We start from the raw sequence: 26,801 nt of genomic DNA, 5'->3' as shown, positions 1-26,801 counted from the left end.
TTTCCAACCAAGTTCCACCATAGAGCGCCAAAAAACAGATATGGCTTAATGGACTTTGTAAGCTTTTTTATACAGTATTCTTAGTCATCTGGTTATGCTGAGTTTGCTATTTTTTGCCTTTTAATTGATGAATGGTAGAGGATGAATATGGCTGTTAATGGCAAAAACTTTTTAGAAAGCTGAACAGTTACATCTTGACTGCTTTGTGGACATGAAGCAGGTGCCAGACCTTCTCATTAGAAAGTGCTGAATTTGGACAAAAAGAAGAAAGGGACATGTACTGGCGATATCCTGAGATAAATTTTCATAGTGTTCACAACAAGCATGGATTCCAAAGTCTCCTTTTTACATGTCGTGTTTACCAATTTAAATCTTTCCGATTCAAATGGTCCCATTTCCACTGGATATTTTGGGAATGATCAGGACTGAATATGCTCCCAAGCTTTGCTTCCCCTTCAGCTATTGTCCAAATAGCTAAAAGATGTGAAAAGGTTTTTATGGTCTGAGTTTGCTTCCTTGGGTTTGAGAATAGAAGGGAAGAAAAAGTTTCTTACAAGTAATTTTGCTGAATTTTCTGGGGTAGTCTTTGCTCACAGTTTCCATCTGACTGAGATCAAAGCTGCCCACACAGGCTACCTTTCAGACATGCTGCAGAACGGCGTGAACACCTCTTTCTTTGGCATTCTCCAGCATTATGGCTCTGAGGCAAGAGTAAGTTAGAGCACAGAGCCCCTAGAAGCTCCATTGAGCCACAAAAAAATCCCTGAAATAGGCCACCAAAGCAAGCAAGTGAATTTTAAAAGACTAGTTCAGAAATTCCTATTTGGAAGGTTTTTCATATGCTATGTAACTTGAAAAGGCAGAGAGAGTCTGCGGACTGCTGACACAGCCCCCTCAGAGCAAAATGAACAGGGAACTTTTCACAAGTGGGCAGAGCCCTGTGTTGGCCCATTAAACCATAGAAGCAGAGGGAAAACCCACTGCCAGAATGGAGAATCTAACTATGTGGGAAGAAGAGCAGTTGTGTTGTTTTGATCTATAACCATACAATTATAAAATCTAAAACAGTTTGCAGATATGCAAATTAATGCATACCCTAGGTAGATTACAGTGGGCATTAAATAGAAAAGCGACATTGTTTGCAATATAAAATTGAGATTATAAAAGACATTTCTATAATTTAAAATTATTTTCATAATATATTCTTATACTCTAAAATACACCATGATTTTTAAACAAATAAAATTGTATTTGTATACATCAAAGTATATTCAATTTTAGGTTTTTCTGTTCCCTAATTTCTCTTGCTCCCCACAAACATACCCCTTCTTGTCCACGTTCTAGTCTTCTTCCTAGTCTGCATAATCCTCTTGTCCAATTCTATGTATTTCCCCATCTTCTTCCACCTTTTGTTTTTTTCTGTAATCTGACCTTTATCTGCTTTGCAATTCTGGCTCCTTCCTCAGTTACCCTCCCCACTTCCTTGAAGCCTGCTAAGACTGTTGGTTCCTCTCCTATCCCAGTGTTTGCTCTGTGGCCTGATTGGCATGCCCAGTAGCTCAATTTTTAATTGTTAAAATATAATGTAAAATGCAAACCAAAGAGCACAAATGAGTCATATCAGCCCTAGGGAGGAATGGTGGACATCACCAGAGCATCGAAATACCTCTGCAGCCATGGCTGTTTTATCCTCCCCCTTCAGGGCTGATTAAATGCCAAACACACTTGGACTAAAGAAAACGTAATAGGTAACTTAAGCAAAGCACCCCATTATATTTTTGAAATCCAGGGTTTGCTCAAAGTGCTAGAGGGAGGCTGATCCACCATAATTTTCATTTTCTTCCACCTGCATTCATTCCCTTTCCAGAAATTCCCTTTCTGCCCAGACTCAATGTATATCAACAGAGCTGGCTGGAAAATGGATTATCCTTTGAGTGATAAAGTTTTTGAAACTTTTCTGAATGAAAAGACAAAAATTCAATTTTTTTTTTGTAGGAAGAAAAATCCAGTTTTGGAAGAACCAAAATGGAATTTTTCCACTTGTTGGCTGCCTGGCTCCCTAGCTTCCCACGGAAGGGCAGCTGGACAGAACAATAAGTCAGCCAGCTGTGGGACCCAGGGAGCCAGCTGTTTGGGAAGCCTGGGGAGCTGGCTATCTGTGAAAACAGGCTAGGCCAAGGAATTGGCTGTCTAGGAAGCCAGGCACAGCCTGGGAACTCACTAGGCAGGCTACTGGAGTTCTTGGGGAGCCAGTTAATTAAGGACCTGGCAACCCCACAGGTCGGCTGCTGGTGAGCCTGCCTGCCTGGTTGACTGAGAGGAAAGCAGGGAGGAAGGCAGGCTCACATCAAAACTTTTCATTAAATTGAAATATTTCTGCAGAATACTTCAGTTCTGTTGAATCAACATTTTTCAGCAGAGAACTGTTTTCTTTGGAAAATTTTCAACCAGCTCCAATTATTATACTAAAAGGATTATTTTTATTTTGTATGTGTCCAATTTTTTACACATTTGATCCAGCAGGAATTAAAGTCTATCATGGCTTGCTACTACCTTTTACCAGGGTTAGCTCTAGTTTTTTTGCTGCCCCAAGCAAAAGATTTGCTGCCCCGAGAGCAAAACTGCCCAAGCAAAAAAAAAAAAAAGAAAAGAAAGAATGACCCGGAATGCCGCCCCTGGAATTGTGCCGCCCCAGGAACGTGCTTGCTTTGCTGGTGCCTAGAGCCGGTCCTGCCTTTTACTAATTTCTTGTAGCTAAAGTCCAAGAGTTTGTAAGGCTACAAGGGATTGTTGAAAGCACTCATGGCCAAAAATAGATTGGGAAATGTGGAGCCGCTACCATGAAAAGGGGGAATCAAAACAAAGCACAACCTTGAAATATACAATCACAATTAAAACAAAGCTATCAAGAGCTCACACCTGCACTAGAATATCCTACACTTTTATAAATGTTTTAAGAATATGAAAATTGAATATAAACATTACCTGCAGCAGCCTGTCCTGCTGTCCTTGAACAGACTTCATAGGTGCCATCTGGTACTACACCTAAACATGAAATAAGCAGATGCTTGTAAGACAGATGTAATTAAACACATTTTAGATCTTCCTTACAAAATTCTTTTTGTACACTTGCCCTAGCTAAGTCAAATGTCACTTTTTTTTTAAATCATCAATCATTATCAACATGTGAGTGATTATAATTTCACTTTGGCTGGCAAGTTTTCTTAGCAATTTTGCAAGCCTGTTTCAGACATTTCTGTATGCAGTGGGAAATTAAAAGAATCCATATTTAGCTGCTGAATACGGAAGATAAGAAAGGAAGTGTTCTGAGAAAGCAATTTTTTACACATTTTTGAACAAATAGGTTTTACGCATTTTATGCATTGTGTTATTATAATATTTAATAAAAATGTAATAAAATTCAATTAAATGAATACATTTAAAGCAATAAAGTAGAAAACTTTTCCAACCTGGTTAAGGCAGATGGTACTGCAAGGCAAATATTATGTTGCAGTATATTACAATTCTTGAAAAAAGGACATCTATTGTTTAAAAAAAAAAATTAAGAATACTAAAGGGTGACTGGGGTTCACATGTAGGGTCCCACATGCAATAGAACTTTATTTGGGTTTGGAAAGCAAATTTTCATCTCTTCCTTAGTCTCCTTCTGAACCGTCAAAGTTGTGAAAAAACATGAGAAAGGGCAATAGGGGACTCTGAGTTCCAGGGCCACCAAGACAAGATTAGAAACACTTACAGGCATTCATGACTAGATCCCCTCGTATTTCTGGTTTCCAGTCATCCCAACTCGTCTCAAAACCATCAGCAAAACGGATACAGAAATTTTTAAAATGTCCTTTGCTAACCAGAGACTCTGAAGAGCAGGCAGTGATTAATGTGCTTTCAATGGTCAGGACTAAAGCAGAGCCAGTGTCAAGATCTGCTGTGTGGTTAGACTGTAAAAGGAAGAAGAGACTTGTACAGAAAAGGCAATTTATTGGTAATCACAAACTTTTTTTTTTGCAGTTCATATCTTCCTCATACCCTCCTTCTATACTTTGCCAGCTCTATAGAAACCCTCTCCAAAGCAGCAAGTCTACACATTCACAATGTCATGTATCCTTACTTCTCAGTAGTTACAGCATATCCTATGGCAGGAGTGTTAAATTCTTTTGAAGGAGAGGGCCAGATTCCATGCTTAATTATGGTCTGTGGACTGGAATATAAATTCAGGACTTCATACTTCCCTTAATTCATATCAGATCTCCCCACTGCCTTTGCAGCAAAACTGATTATTTGAAACTTTGATTATCTTATAGTCACAAGCAACATCACTCAGGGAGAAAAACTGCTCCCTTTTAGGCCACCACTATTTCTGCCTTTTGTTTCTCTTCCTTCCTATCCACCTTTCACTATTTCTATTTCTCTCTTCTCTGTCTTTGCTTGTCACTCTCTGTCCTTCCCTCTGCATTTTTCTTTCCACGCTGCAACTCTCACCCCTTGAGAGCTTCTCTCATACCCTCTTTCTTATTCCATCTAATAAAATGACCGGCAATGGAGTAGTTAACACGGATACTGAAAAGTTGTCACTGGGCTTCAAAGCTCAAAGTCCAATGAGATTAATATGCGACAGTGGATACATTATTGGTAAACCAAATGTCTTCAGACATATGCAAGACTAGTTCCCCATGAAGACGTAAATCTATGGCATTGTCTAAACTAGAATTTAATGGATGATGTCAGCATATTAGCTAACGTGCAGATGTGTTTTGTGAAAGTTTATTGAACACAGGTCGTGCGCATTCTGTTATAATGTGCTAAACTTGTCATATTGAAGCCTTGTCTCCCTCCTGACTCATAGAATCATAGAATATTAGGTTTGGAAGGGACCTCAGGAGGTCATCTAGTCCAACCCCCTGCTCAAAGCAGGACCAATCCTCAGACAGATTTTTACCCCAGTTCCCTAAATGGCCCCCTCAAGGATTGAACTCTTAGCACACGTCAAAGCAAGCACTGCCTTGTCTAAACTAGACTTAAAATGTCAGTTAGCACGTGTTAGCTAATAAGTGCTTACATCACAATTTAAATCCTTTTCTGGACAAGGTTTATGACCAACTCGGGGTCTAAACACAACCAAAACCGTTACTCAAGTGAAAAATACATTAAAAATATTAAATAACGCTCATCACTTGTTTGAATAATCCAAACATCAGTCAGAACATTTAATCACATTTTTAAAAAAGAAACTTTGTAGGGTCTTTTTGTTTGTCTTCAGTTATAAGTGTTGGAAAACAGAGGTCTTAAACTGGAATTGCTGGCATAAATGTTCAAAAAGCACGCCCAACTTCACACACCTCAAAAGATTCTCAAACTCAGGGCCCATTAAGTTGCCTCAAGCTGGGCACATGGAAAGTGAACTACTCACAATCAGTAGTCGTTTTTGAAAATTAAGGCTACTATCCACATCATAACTATAATATGGTGCTAGGGAAACATTAACATTTAATAAATTCTAAATTGGTGCAATGATAGAAAAACAGTTTATGTTAAAAGCATAAAATATATAAAAATTGCTACTTCAACAAAAATCTGCACTTCTCCACACTCTTGATATTTTTCAGATACCTGTGGTGCATTTGTGATGGGTAGACAAATTCCCAAATCATTAACAGTTAGCTGAAGAAAAAGTGTCCCAAAAGCCTGGGCAGATGTTTGCTGGATTCCAGGTAACATGTCTACCACTTCTTTTGTAGCCATGTGAATATCCTTATGTAAAGCCAGTCTCTGTTCATTCCAGTTGTCATAAGCAGCCTTGTAATTCAGCCAAAACAGCACAGCTTTATGAAGAAAAAAAGTTTCCAACAAAATTAAAATAAAATGGCACAAAAGTAGTGTTCATTGTAACAAGACTAAGGTTTGAGGTTTTTGTCTTGTCTGCATATATTAAAATACAATGGATATATATTTGTATACACACACACTTATTTCCCAGGAGCAATGTGCTTTTGTTGTCAAGAGCAAAATAAAATAATACATAAATTATAAATGCTAAGGGGCAGAGGCCAAGTTAACAGAACTCAAAATGCCGATACACTCAATGCTACTGATGTTGGTATACATTTACATAAACCATTTTGTCTATATCAACTGAAAAGCCGTCCTCCCATCAGTTCAATTTTTTGCCCTTAATTAACATTAGTACACAACAAACTTCCTAACCAAACTTTGAGAACTATACTTACAGTTCTAGTCTATTTTAGGTAACAGATAAATTCAGATTTATAAATATCAAGCATTTCTTTTTTAAAAGAAATGTACAGAACTTGTTCAATTTGAAAACAAATTTGTAATAATTCTCTACTTTCTAGCAGAAGAGAAATAGAAACAGCACCCAACAGTACCTCTGTCAAACGCCACAGGCTGAGCAAAGACAATTGGCCTGTTCAAAGTAATAAGCACAGCCTCTCTATCTGATGAACCACTGATTTCTTCTCGGAGAGCATTTCTTAATCCAATTCTTGTCTTAAAATAAGCAACTTGATGGAAGTCAGAACCTGCTTCTTCATATACCTTAAAACATTTGAAAAATACAATAAAATCACACATTAAATTACGACTTTAACAGACAAATAAATTTAACACTTTGGCATAACACAAGAAAATCAAGCATGCCCCTTTTTGCAATATGCTCTTAAGAAGATAGAAAACTGTTTTCTTCTCTACTACATTTTGACCTAAGTTGGCAAATATTGTTTGTTTTCCTGTGTTTCTTAAATAACATAAGCCAACAGATCTCTCTACATTCACTTGATGCAGCAGAATCCTCTCTGAGGATAACAACCATCTGAATACAAGTTTGTTAAATTTATGTTCTCTTTCTGACTTTCCAGAGAATCCTAAATACTGTACTTCCCATAAAATTAAGTGATTTCAGGAGACAGTAGTGAATTTAAGAATCCAGGAGATGCAATTACCAATTTAAGACAAATGAAATGGATCAAGATTTAGGTTTCACAATTTGTGATCTAATCTTTTCATTCCACGTATGTATACTAGAAATAGCATTGAAATCAATGGAAATTTTGAATTTGGATCAACTAAAGCATTAGGCCATTAGTGTCCGCAATACAGTGGGGCAAATTTTTTGGATGAATAAACTATTTGTTGGAAAATGCAGTTCCTGTTCACTGGAGACTATTCATAAATTTGACACAAATAAGCTGAATAGTTTCATCAAGAATTTTTTTTTTCTAGCTCGATTCACACAATGTGGGAGAGTTCGGGAGCCCATCTTATAACTTCTAGCCCAGCGGATCAGTGCACTCACCCCAGATGTGAGAAACCCTGGTTTGAATCTGCTCTGGAGCAGGGATGTAATACAGTTCTCCACCCAGGTTTGTGCCCTAAGCACTGGACTAAAAAAATTATAAAGGGGGCTCCTTCTCTACTACCCCCCAATTTTTATGAATCTAGCTTTTTAAAATGCCCAGAAACAAAACATTTTAGATTGAACCACATGTTTGGTTTGTCCTAAAATGGACTTTTCAGTTCTGGTTCAACCTGAACCATTTTCCCCCGCAATATTTCACAACTGTCACCAAACAAAAAAAGCAGTTGCAGAAGTGCTAAATGCATTATTATAATAAAATGAATTTGATACTCCCTCTGATTTATCATGAATTACTGTTCACAGTGAACGTTTAGCCCTTTTTTCTTAAAGCCATCTTTAATGAGGACATTGAAATTCAAGTCTAACGCCAGACAATCAATTTCAACTGTTACACAACAGTACATGCAGAATATATTTAGGCGGTAATGTTTATTGATTCTGAACTGCGGATGCATTCTAAAGCAATTGTTTTAAATATTTTCCAACTAGAGGTCTAAAAAAAAAATCAAGCTAGTCATATCCTAGCAGAGTAAGATTAGAGAGGTTTGTTACGTTCTTTTCAAAGCAGAAGATACTTGTCTTCGTAAGAATGGAAAAGTATCATTACCAGGCTTTCCTAACATACACAGAGTTGCTGTCAACTAACCTGATGTTTAACAATTTGTCCCAATGCCAGATTCAGATCCACTTGGCATTTACCAAACAGTTTAAGGTAGCTGGTACTTCCAGGCATTGCTTTGGTTTGTATTCGGTTTGAGAGCTCAAGTTCTATCAATCCAGTTTCAAATCTCACGGCCCTCATTGATGGAGTTGTGGCTGTCACTTGAATTCCCTAGCAAACAATGAAAGAAAATTATTAAGGATCTGCTTGAAAGGTATCATTGATGAAAAAAATTCTTAGACATGAAACAGGAAAGGGAGTAAGGATTTTTCCATAACACTTTGCATTTAGGGCATTTCAAAAGATCATAAAAACCAAAGGGAGGCTTCTTTCTTGCTTTTTGCTAGTTAATTAAGAATTAGCATCCTTGTCTAACACAGGGCTGATTGTTATCTAACATTTCATTTGTGACCATCTCAGGAAAATTCTTGATTTGTTTGGTTTCAACATATTCAACTACTGGCAACAGCTTGAGAAATTTGTTGGTCATAAAGTTACCTTAAATTGTAGGCTCAAAGAGTACAAGAGAATTTTAGGCTTCTCTCCATCTGTTGTGCCATCATGTTCATTCCAAAGAGGAATTGGCTGCTCCCCTCCTGCACGTGTTAAAAACTGTATTTTCAGTGTTTTAACAAAGAGCATTTTTCATACAGTATAGAAATAAAATTTATCTTTAAATGTGACTCACTGAATGTAATCAATCAGAGTAGAGTACAGCCAGTTCTGCAGTAAAGAACTATAATAAGCGTAAATATGGAAGATTCGGGAGAGTAAGAGCTACTTGGGGTGTATTCTCAAGATCATGGGAGTAGCACTGCTAATGGCCCACTACTACAGATTAACACATTTTTTGCCTATTCCCATCAAGTCAAGGGGGGTGAAGGTGTCTAAGATGGACAGAGACTACTCCCACTCTCCAAACAACACCCACAGAACAACTAGCACCTGCAGAGAAAGGGTATCATTTGGTTCACAAATAATTGCTCTTTACCTGCAGCTAAATTCAGTCCACATCAGGTGCTAACAACAAGAACCAGTCACTTGACCAAATTTATTAAGAGGTATGCAAAAAGGTGGATTAAAAAAAAAAAAGTTACTTTAGAGTGAATGTGAAGGAGTCCTCTGCAAAATCTTTCTGTGTCCTTGGGAACATTTTTTTAAAACTTTACTTTGGCCTCCCTCCTCCCCACCCCACGTATACTTCTGGCTATAAATGAAAGAAACAATCCTTTTGGATGAGGACACAATGGTATCTTCTGTAGGGTCTATCAATATTCCACCACAGCTGACAAAAAGGGGTTACTATTGGAGTAGCACAAAGAATTCCATCTCCCCTGCAACTCCAAATTTTTCTAACCTCTGTTATCACTCAAATTTAAAATAATTATGCAGAAGTGTGGTAATTTTTTACATTTTTAAGTGACTTGGTATACATGCTCACAGACTATTTCATCCTCCAATTAGTTTTGATGCCCTTATTTGCTTTTTTCTAGCTTTTCAATATCCTTTCTAAACTTTGGTGACTAATAGAACTGGGCTAAATGGATTTTTTGGATCACTGGCAAATCTGAAAAATTGAAAAAAAATAGTAGTTTTGGGATGAACAAAACGATTTATTGCAATACTGAGCATTTTAATGTTAATTTAAAAAATAAAAGGGAAAGGTCAAAACAAAACAAAAAAATCAAATAAAAAAATGGAAACCTTTCATTTTGAAGACATCAAAAAGACATTTAGATTTTTCAGTTTTTGTTTTTTGGTTGAAACAACTTGGCAAAATCAACACAAAGTTGTTAAATGTTTTGGTGCTGCTGAAACTGCATTTTTTTGCCAAAAATGTTTCAGTTTAAAAATATCACCCAGCTCTAATGACTACAACTGCGTGTAGTGTTCCAGATGTGGTTACACTGGGGTTCTGAAGAGTGGCAAGAATAACTCCCTAGTTTTCTACACTATTTCAATAAGTACACTTAGCTCAGGCTATTTTTGCAATGGATTTCAGTGAAGTAGTTTTTATTGTGGCATCCCGGTACTTTTTTTTCCTTCAATGGTCACTGATTGCAAGTAGATTCCCCCGCAGCACCTGCCCCCCCCATTCTAAGCTGAGCTCTATTCCCTCCCTGAGATGTAGGGCTTTACATTTGTTAGCTGTGAATCACATCCTGTCAAATGAAGGCACTTCACTTTTTCCTCCATCCTCCTGTATATTTTTTACCCTTCTAATTTTGGTGTCATTGGCTAACTTGATCATGCTTGAATTTATACCTTCCTCTAGAGAATCAATGAAAATCTTAAAGAATAAAGGAGCCAAAATTGACACTTGCGGTGCTCAATCCAATGCTGCTCTCAACTTGGAGATATGACTGCTCTGTATTCTCTGCTCATCAACCAGCTTCTTCTCCATGGTATTTTAATTTTATCTAATTGGTATTCCTCTAATTATTTTAAACTTTATACTGTGCCACTAAAATGAATGCCTTAAAATACTATGGAGAAACCACAGCCACTGCATTCACTTATTACATTTACTGTAACATTCAAGTAATTTACTTACGTTATTCTGACTGCAAGGTCTTTAATGGCGAGGACCATCTTTTTGTTATGTTTGCCTAGCCCTGATTAGGGCCTTGCAATTTACAGCAATACGAAAAACTATTATAGTAATAATAATGTTTTTAAAAGACTTTTGATTGGTTCGGAACAGCTTCACTTACAATCTATAAGACTCAACAAACAGCATGTTAATGAAATTCACAGATGACAGTAAACTGGGAGGATACTGAACATCAGTGAAAACAGAGAAGTGATACAATGGCACCTAATAAAGCCTTCTCATTTTAATATTCTAAGTTTCTCTGTGAAGCTATTTTAATGGAATAATGATCATTATTAAAGCTTTTTCTTCCAGATGTTCTCATACTGATTATTATATGACAAGATATTTTGCCTGGAATAAACATCAGGCTGATGATTTTTCTGGTTCTTCCTTCCCACCCTTCTTAAAGATAGGTACCACATTTTTTTTTCCTGTCCTCTGATACCGCTCCTGACTTGCATGATTTATTTCTTTTCAGAGGTTCTGAGATTTCCTCCACTAGATTTTTAAACTCTCTTGAGGTAATCTCATCTGGACCTATAGATTTATATATATTCAGCTGTCAGACACTTGGTCATTATTTTGCTTGTTACCTTTTGTTCTGGGTCTTTGCAACTATTTTTTCTGATAACATGTCTGCTTGCTTCATAATAGCCTCTATATTTTCCTTAAAGCTTTCTAAAAAAAAAAGACCCAACAAAACTAAACTAAAAAAGTACATTAAAAACAGCTATTTGTAAATTTTAGCTCTTTTGGACTCTTCATTTACCTATTCTTTGTAAGATTATTTTCCACAGACATACAAGCCCTCTACACTGCTGTTTATGGATCTTCTATTCCTTTTATTCGCCTGATGGTTTTATTTTGGCTTTTTACCTGGCCTCTAGATTCTTCAACAGACAGCTTAGATTTTATTTATGTAATTCTCTTTCCTTTTCTTTTTTCTCATGCAGTTCTTGAATTTGTTTTTTCATCAATTCTTAATTTAGTCACATTTTTAAAAAAATCTTCTGTGCCACTTTAATTTATACTTGTGTATTAGGCTTTTGGACTTGTTTTTATTCAGATCACTTCTCTACCCATTTCCCATTTATTACTGTAGTTAATATCTCCAATTTAAGCAAGTGTCTTACAGAAATATGTAATGTTCTAATAGGATGTATTTTCCCATAACTTTTCTCTACAAGAAATATTAATCCGATTCATATATAATGACTTGCTCTCAGGTTTCCTCATTGTTGGTTCATGTCAGACCAATTCATGTTATTTCTTTCAGCCTTTGGAAAAAATAAGCTTTCCTTCACTAAATTTAAACACTTCTGTGATAAACTGTCACTATATGGTTACATTCACATTTGCTTTTCATCTTCAATCATGCGGTAGGATCCTCAGCTGGTAAATTGATATAGCCCAAGAAAATCAATGGAGCTATGCCAACTAAGGATCTGTTTTAGTACACTTTTGTTAGCCAATAAGCATAATTTACTAAAAAAACAGTATTTTATGTAATAAGAACAAATGTGGTGCTGAAACTAATTTTTCTATCCACTCTACCACAAACAACAAATTTTACCATTCTACCCTGACCAAATGTCCGTCCATATAGCTTTGCAAAAATCCTCCACTACCTTTTTGTAGTGAATGCTATTTTTCTTTTGCAAACTTTCACAAAGCTGCAAGCTGATCTGACTGGACAGAAAGCAATGTTACTGACAGATGCTCACATTCAGTGGATTGTTTGGTAGAATTACTTTTGCAATTAATAGACAGCACCCTTGCACAGAGTTCTCATATGTGACACAGAAGCTCCAGTGACTCAAGAAAGAGATTAACAATGTCACCTACAATGTTCTCCAAAGCCACAATTCTACCTAACCAAACTTCTTTTCCATGTGTTGCTGGCCTCTGAAACAATTTCTGTGCTACAGTGGAACCAGAAAATGGTGGAGTTCTTGGTGACATAAGAACCTGATACAGGGACAGATAGATATTGCAGATATGTTAGGCAGCACCAAAAGTCTTAAAGCTAAAATTTTAGTGAAATCCTCAGGGAGTTCATCTTACCTGACACCTTCTGTATGACTTCGTTGACTTCCTTCATGAACACTTTTTGTACAAACACTAAATGATTTAGAAGGTCAGTTGTGAGATTATGTTCAAAGGAACCAACCTGCCAGAAAATATGAAGATTATTTTTGTAAAATTTTAAAATATAGGTGTGATAGCTGTGGTCAATGCAATAATGTTTTAAGTACTGACTGCATCAGAATACAGCATAACAATGGCACATCATCTCAGATTCATTGATGTAATTATTGTTAGTAAACAATGATTTTTTAATTGTGGCCACTGTATGTGGAACAGTTTTCTCTAGTATATTTTTTGATTATAAGCAAATGACAATAAATAAGGGGGAAAGTGCATTATGTTGACTACTATAAAGGGAGCATAGGCAGAATACCAGTATTGAATTATCAAAAACAGAGAATCGCAAAGCTCATTCAGCTTTTTTGTAATGGTAAAATGGTAGGTATAATTTTACCAGCTTTACAGAAGGTTTAACTAAGGCACAAGCAAGTTAAATGAATTGTTTAGTGTCATATAGTAAATCGTTAATAGAACTGGGAACAGAAGCCACGTGTCCTGACTCCCAAGGTCCTTTACTCTAAATGCTATAGAAGAAAACCACTGCTGATATGTGCAATACCTGATAAACCTAGTTATTAACTCTGAACTCTGATTATATGCTTTAAGAAATATTATTTCTACATTTTCTAAGAACTGTTATCATGCTTTGTATTCTTTAAACTTTATTAAAAACAAGTTTGGTAAAAAACTTTAATATTAGGAAGTAAATTTAGTCAAATTTTAAATGGCAAATAGAAACACAATTCTGTTACTAATCAGAACCCCTTTTACACATTTAGAGTAAATTCAAACCAAGGCTCAATCTCTGCACTAGTAAGGTCTGTCTTGAAGCAGAAAGAAGCAAAGGTTAGATTGGGAAGTACAAAAAGACAGCAGCATGTTGGAGTTCTCTGAGAAGCATACAGATCATCAGAAGTCTCAAATATGAGGGCAAATATCAACCAAGGAGTTTTAGGGAGCATGCCAAACATGCATATATAAAAATACTGTATGAAACTTAATTGAAGTAACTTAAAGAAATTGGCAGTCTTCAATGCCTACCTCAGCCACGCAACGTAAATAGTTCCCTTGTACATAATAGCCCTGTTTAGTTGGTAGCTCATCTATACTCCATATTTGATCTGAGTAGGTGTCATGTTCCTCCATGACATATTTGCCTGACATAGTGACAGGAGGAAGATTAAGACTTGCTGAAGGAGGAATGGTAGACATATCAGTGGCAGAAACTTTTGATGTAAACCGCAATCTGTGATTTGGAAGTTCAAATGTAAACCTTGTTTGAGCACCTGTAAAGAAAGAGAAAAGTGGGTATAATGTTGTCTAAGAAAGAATATTTCAAACTTGAAAAAGTTAAGAAAATTAGTGGAACCAAATGAAAGCTCAAACTGGAGTTAAGATTGAGAGCACAGTAGTGTAAGGGCTATCAACAATTAATTCTCAATTTCTTGGGTTTTGAACCTAATTAAATTAAAAAACCCCCAAACGTTTGTAATTATGTAAATGCATAGTTAAGGTAGTCAAACAATCCAACTCTGTATCTGTACTGATAACCTGTGAAAATAAACTTAAAACAACCTCATCCATTCAGAACAGTTTCAACTCATTAGGGACCACAAAACTCTATATACTACCACTCCCTAGGTATTTTTTAAAAACTCTTGGTGCTGTGGAAAGTCCAAATGGCAATACCTTGTACTGGTAGTGATTTGGCTCCATTGTGAATCTCAAGTACTTCCTATGGGCCAAGTGGATGGCTATGTGGAAGTGCGCAGCTTGGCTGGAATGATTGAGGTAAGTGTTACCATCTTGAATCTGAGGTGGTGTATGTATTTATTCAGTCTCCTCAGGTCTAGGAAATGACAAAGGCCCCTGTTTTCTTTGAGATAAGGAAATATTATGAGCAGAAGGGTCTTCTTCTCTTTACTCTTGAGATATTCCCTCTAAGGCCACTGTGTTTTGCAACAGGCTCTTGTGAGAAAGGTGTCTGAAGAGCAACTGGATGGGGGGGTACATATAGGGTAAAGTGTGGAAATTAATAGGGTAGCCATGGGCAAAATGTCCAATACCCACTTGTCTGTTGTGACAGTAGACCAAGAGTGTTGGAGAGGGGCAAGACAGTTCCTTAAAGTGCTGGTAGGCTTTTGATGGGAGCCACGTTAGAGCCAAATACTCCCATCACACCTGCTGACAGTGACGGTGCATGGTGAACAAAGAACAATGATGGCTATCTCCTGGAGCATCATGGTTTTCTCCTTGGAGGACATTCAGGCTGTCTGCTCTGGGAGTAGAAGGATGTCCTCCTTTGTATGTAATTTACTCGTCTGGGAAAGCCTCCCCCTTCTTGTTCAAAATCCTACAGAAAACCAGGAAGAAACTGACAGAGAGCATAAGAAGGCTAAATGGTGGCCAGAACAGCTCTACAAGCGGACATGGATGCGAACATGGCCAGGTAATCTGTAATGCAGAGTTGCAATGAGGTGGAGGAATATATCCTGAAGAAGTTGAGCTTTTTTTGGGGTTCTTTTGTGCCCCAGACTTTTCTTGGACTGCCAACATGATCAGAGACCCAGCATTTGGGTGTGTGCACAAGTGTTCAAAGTGCTTTGGAAGCACCTGGTACCTCTCTTCCACTCACTTAGCTGTGGGGGGGCAGAATGGCAGAGGTCTACCACAGACCCTTTACTAGCGTAAGTATGTCTTTGTTGATCATGAAGACAAACATGACCAGGGTTTGTTGACCTCAGTATATCAAAGACCTTAAGAGACCTCTCCTGGATTACTGTGGTTTCAACATCCAGGGTCTCTGCGATTTAGGACAGGAGGTCCTGGAAAGCCATAAAGTCATCAACCATAGGCACTGGGACAATTGCCACCGCTTCATCTGGCAATGATGATGATTCCTTATATAGGGATTGATGTGGTTACTCTCCCTCCATTATTGCCTACTCCTGAATGCTGATGGCAGTCTCTGGGTGGCCAGCTATTGATGCTGCTGGGGAGTAGGATTTCCTCTTTTATGTGTGGGAGGTGGATCTGCTCTGGGACATATGCAACAGTGGTTCCTAGTATGGCCAATATGGATAGAGCGGTATGCTACAGAGGTACTGACTGGGTTGATGTTGTCTGATCCAGTGCCATTCACATCTCCCCAGTGGTGGGGCTCAAAATGGATAGCCTCCTGAACCCTGCCTAGGGTCACTCTCTGATGGTAGGTGAGAGTGATCTCTACCTGAGACAGTGAGAATGAGTAGGTCAAAGAAGGTGATGAGAGTTATGCTTCCTCAAACGGAAGGCCAAAGAGTGATGTAGGCCTCAGTGCCAGCCACTGCTTTGGTGTGGAATGTGTGTCTTCCATGGAGGTGTAACTCTAAGCCTTGACAGGTTCAGCTACGGGTGCCAGTTGCCGTGCCCAGTACCAAAGTCAGCACTGGGCCTTCATCCCCATGTGCCACACTGACTGACCAGGACTGGCCTCCTCCAATTTGGAAATCATAAAGAGTTTGGAGGCTTTGTCTTTGGAGATGGCATGTGGAGTCCACATAATGCTTGGAACTATGTTTGGACTCCATTCTGCCTTGCCTCTTGTAGTTACTCTTCGGTGTCAGGGGACTAGGTGCCAGACCTGTTGGTGCTGAAGTTGGCAGTTCCGAGATAGTCAGTGTTGAGGCTGCTGGTGCCATTCTTCAGTTCCTTTCTCTCTCTGGCCTCAGATTTTGGTGGAAGTGTTGACCAAAAATGATTTGACTCCAGTGTAGCTGTTAGCATCTCCTCAAGGTCAAAAGCATGGACTTCTCTATCAACTGTAATTTGAGCCAAGTGTACCTGGGCTTGAGAATCTTCAAGGAGACAACTGGCACACACAACACCTGTCCAGGATGTGGCTCTGTCCCAAGCAGAAAAATCATCAACTCTGTCCATTTATGAGGGGGATGAGGCAGTCACAGAATGGGCAGGGTTTCAAATCTGACTGCTTAGAATCCATCATGAGGGGTAGCAATAGGCACAACCCTGGGGAGATTGCGCAGGAGGCAGCAAATAAGGAAAAGGCTTGGAGTGCCAGCCAATTAGGGGAAGGTTTATTGGAGGAGCCAATCAGGGCCACACTGGCCCATATAAGAAGGAGTTGCTGAGCAGAGCAGAGGCAGTCACTCCCTGGAGTTTGAGGGAGGAGGACTGGCTGCTTAGAGGGCTGTAGCCCCATGGACAGAGCAGTGCTGGGCAGGGTCAGCAGAGTATGAGAAAGCTCCAGGCTGACGGCTGCCAAACTGAGGCCCTGATACATGGGCAGAGGAGATGCTGGGGCGGTGGGGAAGTGGCCCAGGGAAGGAGACAGCAGAGTTGGAGGAGGCGAGTGGCCAGTGTATGGACTGCAGTCTGTCACTGAGATGAGTGGCTAGAACCTGGACTGCAGATTGCCACGGAGGCAAGTGGTTGGACTGAGGACTGTTGGTCCCCCGGAAGGGGGGAAAGAACTGAGTGGGGCACAGAAGGCTGTGTCCAGAAGGATGACGTGGTCTGGGGAGTGACACAGGTCCTGGATATGAGACAGGAGTGACGACGGTCAAGACACCATCTGAGGAGGGCACACTGGCAACTCCGACGTAATTCCCAGGACGGCCAGCAGGAGGTGCTGCGGTGGTGAGTCAACACAATACCCTGGGCAGTAGGAGATGTGGATTCAAATATTCTCTCTGCCTGATTCAGAGAAGGATTATCAATCTTCATCTGTAAAATGGTCACCAGTAAAAATGTCTTTTCCAAACTTTAGATGTCCACAGTGTCATAGTTTGTGAACCTCTTAAAACCCAGTTCTAGAATCTAGCTGACTCATACAAAGTAGGAAACTGGAATTCAATAAAAAACCTGCACAAGTGTAACAGAACATAATACAGCTAGATATGAGTAACTCTCATATACATTAATAAAAAGACTGTTTTAGCGAGTGTGATCTTAACTGACTTAAATGCAAACTGTATTGAACTCCACCTTAGTAAGTTACTTCTTTTGAAGTGCTTTCATTTAAAACCTGAGAAAGGACTCTGTCAAACTGCAATGCCCTCAGTGACACACAACAGGAATATTTTAGAAATAAAAAAAAAAAACTAGCAGTAAATAGATAAATAGAACCACAGAAAAAGGTGGTGGTTATGCCATGCTAATATACACTAGCTATTACCACCAGCCAACATGAAATTATGAGGAGCAGCTTGGAGGGCAATGCATACCACCTTGGTTTGCCCTGTTGCAATGGTCAGCCAATGGATCAGAATCTGTAGGATGAGCGCTCTCATTGGATAGTCCTGGTGCCTTCAACAGGCTTTTGGGCAGGCTGGCTGGGGTACAGGGCAGTTGGTATTAAGATGGAAGGCAGAAGAGGGCAACTTCCTGCACCACAAATCATATCCTCCCTCTCCTGCTTTGTGGTTATTAGTGGAAGGTATGAGTACATCTGCGGTTTGTTTTGGTTTGCAGATTATGGACTGCAGCAATCGTGTGGATGTGTGTCCAGGTACTGACAGCATCCATCACTGACAACATGGAGAATCATGGGGAATTTCATGGATGTCTTTGCAGTCACTTTATGTTGGCACCGTTACCCCAGAACTTGAAATTACTGCAGTCCAGCCATTGCTAGCTGAAAACCAAATACCACATTGCTAGGAATAATTTTTAGGACTTTGAGAGGCATGGCCAAATAGCTGCATGTTTGCAGTTTTGCTAATATGAATTGGAGGATGGGTTAGAGATGTATCATGTAATGCAGTGGTTCTCAAACTTTTGTACTAGTGACCCCTTTCAAATAGCAAGCCTCTGAGTGCAACCCCCCCCCATTATAAATTAAAAACACTTTTTTATATATTTAACATTATAATAAATGCTGGATGCAAAGCGTTTGGGGTGGAGGCTGACAGCTTGTGACCCCCCATGTAATAACCTTGTGACCCCCTGAGGGGTCCCAACCCCCAGTTTGAGAACCCCTGATGTAATGTACCATAAGAATGGAAGGAATGTTTGGACAGCTGGCCTTGGGGTAAAGTGATCTTGCATATAAGTTTTATTGTTATTATGACTAGAAATGTTTTGATAAGAGATGATAGGAGAACTGGTGGTCCCCTAAGGGTTACTATGGTGACCTACTAGAAGTCACTACGAGTTATGTACTTTGTTTAAGTTAGCTATAAAAGATTAAGCAAAACAATACATCTTGGAGCAGTCAGAGGAAGTTTTTCTTTGGGCTAGGAGCTAACCCCTAAAAGCCTGGCTGTTGATTACTCAAAACCATCTCAGACTTTGGGTAACTATAACGTTTGGGATGCTCTGAACCTATAGCTATAGCATATATGGTTGTGTGTGCTTGAGACCTAATAAAAGAGTAGTTTTAGGTAAAAGCACTCTGGTTATCAATCAATCATTTATCAGACAGAGGAGTTGTGTCCGCATTGATTTATTCCTGACACTGCCTGGAGAGAAACAGTTAAGTTACCGCTGCTTTGGGTTCTGAAAACCCTGAATAACACCACTAAAGATTTTTGCAGTTTGTTGGCATGGGTGCTCCAATGACTTATGTGGTCAGTTTGCAGTTAGTGTACACAGCAGTGTTTTTTGATAAATCAGCATGAATTCTGTTTGGTTTATTAATATGCTTTTTATTTCACAGAATCACAGCTTTGGCTAGTAGGTCCTGGCAGCAGGGGTTTCAAACCTCACCAAGGCAGATACTGGTTGTGATTGGTTCTCCCAAAATCAGAGCCTGGGTGGGTTTGGGACGCCTCCACTCTTCCTTGAAGAATTAGACATCAACACAATTTTCCTCAGGAAAAGAGGTTGGATTTGTGGGCAAACCTGAGCCATCACTATGAGACCGGGGGTTCCTAGGCAGTAGGCTGTTCTAGGTTGCAACCAATGATAGACCTTGGGGTAAAACAAACTATGATAGGGAGTTAAGAACTGGGACAGTGATGCTCAGGATATGCTCAACCTATAGGGAGAAGGCAGGTGAATTGATGTTCTTCCTGGTTTCACTGCTGCTAGGACAGGTTGCCCGAGAAATTATCCTGTTATGGAATTAATGAAGTTGCAGCCACTTGGTCAAAAATTCCAGATCTTTGTATCTGTCCTCATTGGCCTCTGCCTTGTGCAAATTATTCATTATAACAAAATCTGCTAGAATTAGCCTCCTATTTTATTTTAATACACTAAATCGTCATATCTGCAGGATTGATTTTTACTGTATTCTGGTTCCTTATTAATATAAATTCTCTCATATTAATCTGTTCATGAAAATTCATATCCCCAAGGACGAACAAAGGATTAAAAAAGTATTATTACCATAACTGAATAGGAATCCATAATGCCACATTTGATCTTTTCTAGTGAAATTAATGTTAAAAAGTGACCGTGATCTTTTCAAAGTTTCATGGAGTACTGTTACCTGCACAGGCCCTGGCTTCCAACTGTCCCTGTGTGTGCTCAACCCCGACTCAGTCCCAGGTCCCGTCCCTACTCCACCCCTTCCCCCAAATCCCCACTCTGCCCTGCCTCTTCCTGCCCCTACTCCGCCTCGTTCCGCCCCCTCCCCCGAGCGCACCCCATCCCGCTCCTCCCTCTCCCTCCCACTGCCTCCTGCACGCTGTGGAACAGTTGATCCGCTGCAGACGGGAGGTGGAGGAACTGATTGGCAGAGCCACCAGCAGGTGGGAGGGGGGGGAGGGGAGCTGGGGGGAGGGGACTTGGCTACCGGTGGGTGCTAAGCACCCGCTAATATTTTTCCATGAGTGCTCCAGCCCTGGAGAACCCACAGAGTTCGCGCCTATGGTTACCTGTCATTCCATGACTTCTCATTCTTCCCATCTTATATTCTGCTTTTAGAGATGGCAAGAGTGCTGCTCCAATAGCTATACCATCTATCATGGCACTGAACTTAAGAACTATGGGCTTCTTCTCTAAGCCTTCTGGCAGTTGTGGAAATTCATTGGTTTCAACTGGAGTCTGATTAACACTTGTTGGTGTCTTTTCAGAGGGCAATGGAGTTGCAACATCTTCTTTTGCAGGCTGTGGCCTATTTAGAAGAAGAGATACCAGAAACAACTATTAGATATCCTAACGTATTCATTATACAGTATTGGCCTGATTCTCCCACAAAGCAGCATTAGCCCGTAAGAGGATAGAAAATAAGACAGGTCCATACAGGATGGCAAATAAAGCAAAACTTACGCTGTTGATGGTTGTCTGATGAGGTCTGAAATCTGTTTGGAAAGCTGGTGAGAACTGCGCACCATCATGCTGTGTAGAGTGGCAGGGTGTTGAGGAATGTTGATGCTGATAGCTCCCACTTTCAACACTGCAGCATTATTTGTTTTCAATCCTCTTTGGGCACTATAAAGAGCCTGTGATTTGGCAATACTGCATTTGACTACAGTTCTAACAAACAACAAAATATGATATTTGCATCCTTTTCTCAAAATATTTTTTAAAAATATATACATTGATATAGCTTTTCAACAACAAATTAGCTGAATTATCAAGTATTAAGATGAACACACTTGTATTAGCAATTTAGAAACTATATACATGCCTACTTAGTTTCTATTTATGCACACGCAGATGCAGTACATGCTGTATCAACTATCCAATTTATGCAGTTTATTATATTTAACAAAATTATAAGGCATGCATAGCAAAATGTCCATTCAACTATTATAAAAATGAAATATAAGATAATTTGCGATTACACACAATAGACTGCATACACACACTATACACACACTGAACACAATTGTGATTCTGTATCACCTATTTCATCCTCATTTTTTCTCAAGAATTTTAAACAATCTTCTATAGTGACAGCTCCTCAGAGAGACTTTATTTTAACAACTACTAGACTACTGGACAAGATTCTGTCTCAATTTGTAGTTAATATCTAGCAAACTATTTGCTTTTTTGGTGTAGGAATATTCAAGTTTAAATGGCCCTAACTTCACAAATGTAAACTTCAAACTACACTAATTTCAAAGGTGTCATCATATAATACAGCTGTGAAAGAAACACAATTGCACTATGTGTTTGTAATTCTAACAGTGTTTTTCATCTTCAACAACCGTGCTATAAAGAATAACAAATCCATGAGTATTTCTCATCTTTGTGGTCAGTTATTGGAATTTTACTCAGACAAGATTTCAAGTACTATGGCTTACACCAGGGGTCAGCAACCTTTCAGAAGTGGTGTGCCAAGTCTTCATTTATTCACTCTAATTTAAGGTTTTGCGTGCCAGTAATACATGTTAACGTTTTTAGAAAGTCTCTTTCTATAAGTCTATAATATATAACTAAACTATTGTATGTAAAGCAAGTAAGGTTTTTAAAATGTTTAAGAAGCTTCATTTAAAATTAAATTAAAATGCAGAGCCCCCCAGACCAGTGGCCAGGACCTGGTCAGTGTGAGTGCCACTGAAAATCAGCTCGCATGCCGCCTTTGGCACGCGTGCCATAGGTTGCCTACCCCTGGCTTACACTATTATGGTTTAATACATATGATAGGAATATAATTTAGAAGAGGCAATATATTAGCAACATAGTTTGCCAATTAGTATAGAATAAAATTTTCAACTTTCAGCTCAGATGATTTGAGCAGCAATTTCCTCTCAGGGGTATAACTAATATTCTTCACAGTATTAACATTATAATGATAAAGTTAAGAGGAAAAATGGAATTTAATTTTTGGGCAACCTGATCTCACAGTATTTATGTAATTATCTTCACAGGGTTAATGTTAAAGTAATTAAAAGTTATTTCAAGTGTTATTCTCCAACACTATGCCCAAGGCCTAGCTAGCTCAAAGAACCCAAGAGGTGGGAATACAACAAAGGCAGTGTTTTTTCTGCTCATAGCAGGAGAGAACTGTGTCACACTAATTCAATCACAGGCCTTCCAAACATCTGTTCTAACACTAGCTTAACAGATTAAGAATCGATATTGCTGGGAGTTGAAAGAAGTTCTTGTTCAGGATCCCATGGCTAGAAGGAAGGCAGCACCTTTAAGGGAACCAGATCGTCATTGATTAAAATTCAGGGGTAGAGAGGGTTGTTTAATTTTATTATAAAGTGCTCTCACAGAAATGTGGAAGACACATTTCCAAGGAGGAAAAGTCCCAATTTGTTCATTAATGTTTTCAGAACAGTATTAGGCAAATATGCTTTCCTTCAAAAGTGGGTATGTGTGTTTTGTTCTAGCTTTTAAAAAATTAAAAAAATATAACACACATATGGGCCAATACAAAATAATACCACTCTGTTTATGTTAGCGTTCCCATTCATCTCATTCCAAGCAGAAATTAACAGGGGGGCAGAATTACGTTCCATACCTATGTCTTTCCCTCAACCACTCAACCTCCAACACCATAAGGCAACTAGCTGTGAGTCAGCCCATAATACATTCCTTACATCAATGTTTCAAAAAATTGATTCGACTAGCTGTTCAATCATCATCAGTATAACTTTCAGCATGAAGGAACAATGAAACAGTTTCCCCAATCTATGCCAAGACACCAACACAATCATCCACTACACAATTTGCTGAAAAAGTAAGTGTCATAGTCAGCATTAAAATATTCACTGTTCGATTCTATGATAAAAAAATTCCCAGTTTAAAAACAACATCTGAATGCACACCCTGTCTTGGTGCTGAAACATCTGAATGCACACCCTGTCTTGGTGCTGAAACATGAGCAGTATTTCTAATACAATTTAAAGAAAAGCATTAAGCTAATGTACCAGAAGGGCAGGGGGGAGAGAGGGAAGAAGCACAAAAACAAATACAGATCCAGTGTAATTAAATTAAATGATAGAAACCCACATTTCATTGGTTCCAGACTTGAAGCTCAAAACTCACAAATCTAGACTTCCTTTACATCTAACAACTAGGTTAACCGTGCTTCCTGGGCAAGTACTTAATTTTTCATTTAATTAAAGTATCTTACTATAAGTGTCTGCTCTAAGATGCTGCCAACATGGAAAGCAGGTGTTCAGAACACTTAAAACACCATCCTATTCATACTTAACATGCATTATACATCTAACAAAAAAATGTATATAGCACTAGAGCTAGCTCAATATTATTCAAATGTTACTAAACAAACACTGAAGCTATTCACCAAAGAATTCATTCAAGTAGTAGTTTTTGTGGTATTGGATCAGTTCTATAGATTGTCATTCTAAAAGGGAACAGCTGGAAAGTGATTTGGCAAACAGGAACTCATAGCTCTATGGGAAAACCTGTGGAAGTAGGCTGAAGGGGAGAAAATTGCTGCAAGGTTCCATTCCGCAGTACTTCCTGAACCAGTTACACTGGGCTGAGGAAGAACTGGATGGGAGAAGGAGGAAGAGGGAAAAGATGGGAAGGGTTTCCCTACCATCAAACAGGCTACAGTGCCAGCCCCCAAACCCCACAGAACTTGGGGGAAATTAGAAAGGAGAATTCAGCAGCAGGCCAGCTGTTATCTACATGGAGGCTCCATGCCATATCTGTATTCCACAGCATTATCCCCACCCCTCACATCCCCAGACTTCTGCATATGGAGTTGCCCCAGAATCCCCACAACGGTATGTGGGGTTGATCAGTGGTAAGAAGGGACTCCCCACCAAGTAGGTGTTTTGGAAAATACAGTTTCTGCCCATATTTACATTTTTGCCCTGATGTCTGCAGAGTCAATGAGGGACAGAAACTTACAGGTTTGACCACTATCCTACTTCCCACCCACAACCTTTTTTCTTGGTGTGAAGTCCCAGAGTTGTGGAAGACCTTCTTTGGGTCTGAGGATGGGGAAAGGGAGGAAGTGAACATGAAGACAACATAGTCCATTTCTATATGGGAGGGGGAGACCCACGGGCACAGGGTCCCCTGTACATGTGGAAGTTAGGGAGTGGATTTGGAAGTGCTGTAAGTTTTAAATAGAACAGTATCTTTTAAAGATAACTAATGTGTGTACTTATAGTTTCAAATATTATTTAATTATTATATGCAAGAATAAAGTAAGTAAAGACAAAGAGCCCATAGTGAAGTTAAAAAGAGTTATGTGACTGCAGTCAATAAGAGCAGGCCCACAGTGGGCTAAGAATGGTCTAATTAACCTGTTCTCTTTACCTGGATCAGCACCATTTCATATCATTAAAACATATAATAGCAGCGTAAAGAACAGCCAAAGAATTAGGCTTTAATAGTTATTAAAACCAGTCTAGTTCTTCAGCAACTATAGCACCGTGCACACAATTGGGCAAAAGGGTAGACTGTTCAATGAACGCCCATAAATTTTCTTAATATATAATTAGTGGACCATACTAACTAATTCAGAGTCTATTGTTTGGTAAGCTAGAATGTTATGAAGCAACAACTGGCTACACTCAAACACAGTAATAATGCAGCCTTTAACTACACGGCACAATATTAATTGCAAGTCCATTAAACATAATAATATGACATACAGAAACTCTTGTTTGGCTGTGCTTGTTGGAGATGTAGGAAAATCCTCCAGTCTACAGATGAAGATTGAAGAGAAAGCAAGAAAAACAAAAAGCAAATAAAGAATAAACATTCATGCAAAATTAGTTAAATACTCGTAACCCAGAATATGACAAATTATCTAAAAATATATTAAAATTTAACAAGTTGACACTATGGTTTTTAGAAACTTTAGTAATTTTTCCCATTTTGTTGCATCCCTATTTTTCTGTGTGCAAGATCAGAGACGCTGCATTGAACAGAAACATGAATTTCAGCCACCTTCTAAAGTATTACATGGCTTACAGTTTAGAGCTTTTATCTACACTTGTTAAATATGTATGTACATTTAGCAATTTGGCTATGGACAATATCAATAGTAGGGGGTTTTAGTACAGAAAACAATATTACAATATTTAGTTAGAATTTATAGAGAACTGGACAAGAATTATTTTTAAAACGGAGACATGAGTGACTTTTCACATGAGACAGCCTCTTTAGCAATCTCATCATTATGCACATTTTAAAGGCCAAAGTAGCATACTGAGGGTTACCCAACTAACATTGAGAAACAGCATGAAAGTGATTTACATTATGAAGAATTTTAATTTTATTTGTAGTGCTCTGCAACTCAAAAATAAAGAGATCCAAATGGAAAGGAAGTAAGAAAAATAAGCATGCACTTCTAACCTGAGTTTGTGAACATAGCAGAAGAGCAAACTACATGGATATTGAGCAAGTCATTCTAGATGTTCATGCTTAAAAGGTGATATTTTAAACATTTGTCAGTTGTATGGGGTAAAGAACAGACCTTATAGAAGTAAAGTAATTTAAAAGACCATGCAACATGAGAGGTCAAAAAGTTCATCCTTTATGAAGCAAGAAGATCTCATATGGGAAGAATCAGCATTAAAAGATTAAATACTCTGATTTAAGAACCTCTATGTATCATTCAGGGAAATCTCTAAACTTTTAAAAAGTAATTATTATAAACATTATAGAAATAACTATAGATACACGTAATGTCATTGAGTCACTGTGTGTACACAAAGCAGGAGAAAATTGCTCAAGAAAGCTATGATTTTGTGAAAAAAATATTTGTATTCAATGGATCTATTTCCTACCATTTTTCACAATCCAACCATTCATTTACTTAGGCACTGATCCTGCAAACTCTTCTGCACATACCCTTTGCTAATGGGCGTAGACCTACTGAAGTCCACAGGAGTATTCATATCTGTATAGTTAAGTACATGCCTAAGTGTTTAACTGATTGGGGCCATAGTTATAGATGACTGTACGTTCACCATAGCCCAAATACTGCTCATTGTACTCATATGAGTAGTCTCATTAACTTCTATGGAATTATTTATGCAATGCAAGCAGGATTTACTCCAAATACAAATGTTTGCACTGTATATTGTCTGGGCAAGAAAAATGGCTGTCACTATAAATGCTGTCATGAAACAAAAAAAGTATGCTTTAGTTAAAAAAACCTTCTCTGTCTCTCAGTG

At 38.6% G+C, this 26,801-nt stretch overlaps 1 protein-coding gene across 1 annotated transcript in view; it reads right to left on the bottom strand.

The window, feature by feature from the left end:
* KIAA1109 (KIAA1109 ortholog) overlaps positions 1 to 26,801 on the bottom strand; it is a 242,236-nt gene that overhangs the window by 55,159 nt on the left and 160,276 nt on the right. The window contains exons 50-60 of the mRNA XM_029910631.1: positions 25,272 to 25,322; positions 21,010 to 21,216; positions 20,616 to 20,854; positions 13,837 to 14,081; positions 12,712 to 12,817; positions 8,550 to 8,647; positions 8,037 to 8,222; positions 6,402 to 6,570; positions 5,626 to 5,837; positions 3,758 to 3,956; positions 2,986 to 3,045 (exon numbers count right to left, since the gene is read on the bottom strand). Of these exons, the coding sequence (XP_029766491.1) occupies positions 2,986 to 3,045; positions 3,758 to 3,956; positions 5,626 to 5,837; positions 6,402 to 6,570; positions 8,037 to 8,222; positions 8,550 to 8,647; positions 12,712 to 12,817; positions 13,837 to 14,081; positions 20,616 to 20,854; positions 21,010 to 21,216; positions 25,272 to 25,322 (1,772 nt within the window). The remainder of the gene's footprint in view (positions 1 to 2,985; positions 3,046 to 3,757; positions 3,957 to 5,625; positions 5,838 to 6,401; positions 6,571 to 8,036; positions 8,223 to 8,549; positions 8,648 to 12,711; positions 12,818 to 13,836; positions 14,082 to 20,615; positions 20,855 to 21,009; positions 21,217 to 25,271; positions 25,323 to 26,801) is intronic.

The sequence above is a fragment of the Terrapene carolina genome, unplaced genomic scaffold (genome assembly GCF_002925995.2).
Source record: "Terrapene carolina triunguis isolate 2854851 unplaced genomic scaffold, T_m_triunguis-2.0 Scaffold66, whole genome shotgun sequence".
Lineage (NCBI taxonomy): Eukaryota > Metazoa > Chordata > Testudines > Emydidae > Terrapene > Terrapene triunguis.
This window is presented reverse-complemented; position numbering and strand designations above follow the sequence as displayed.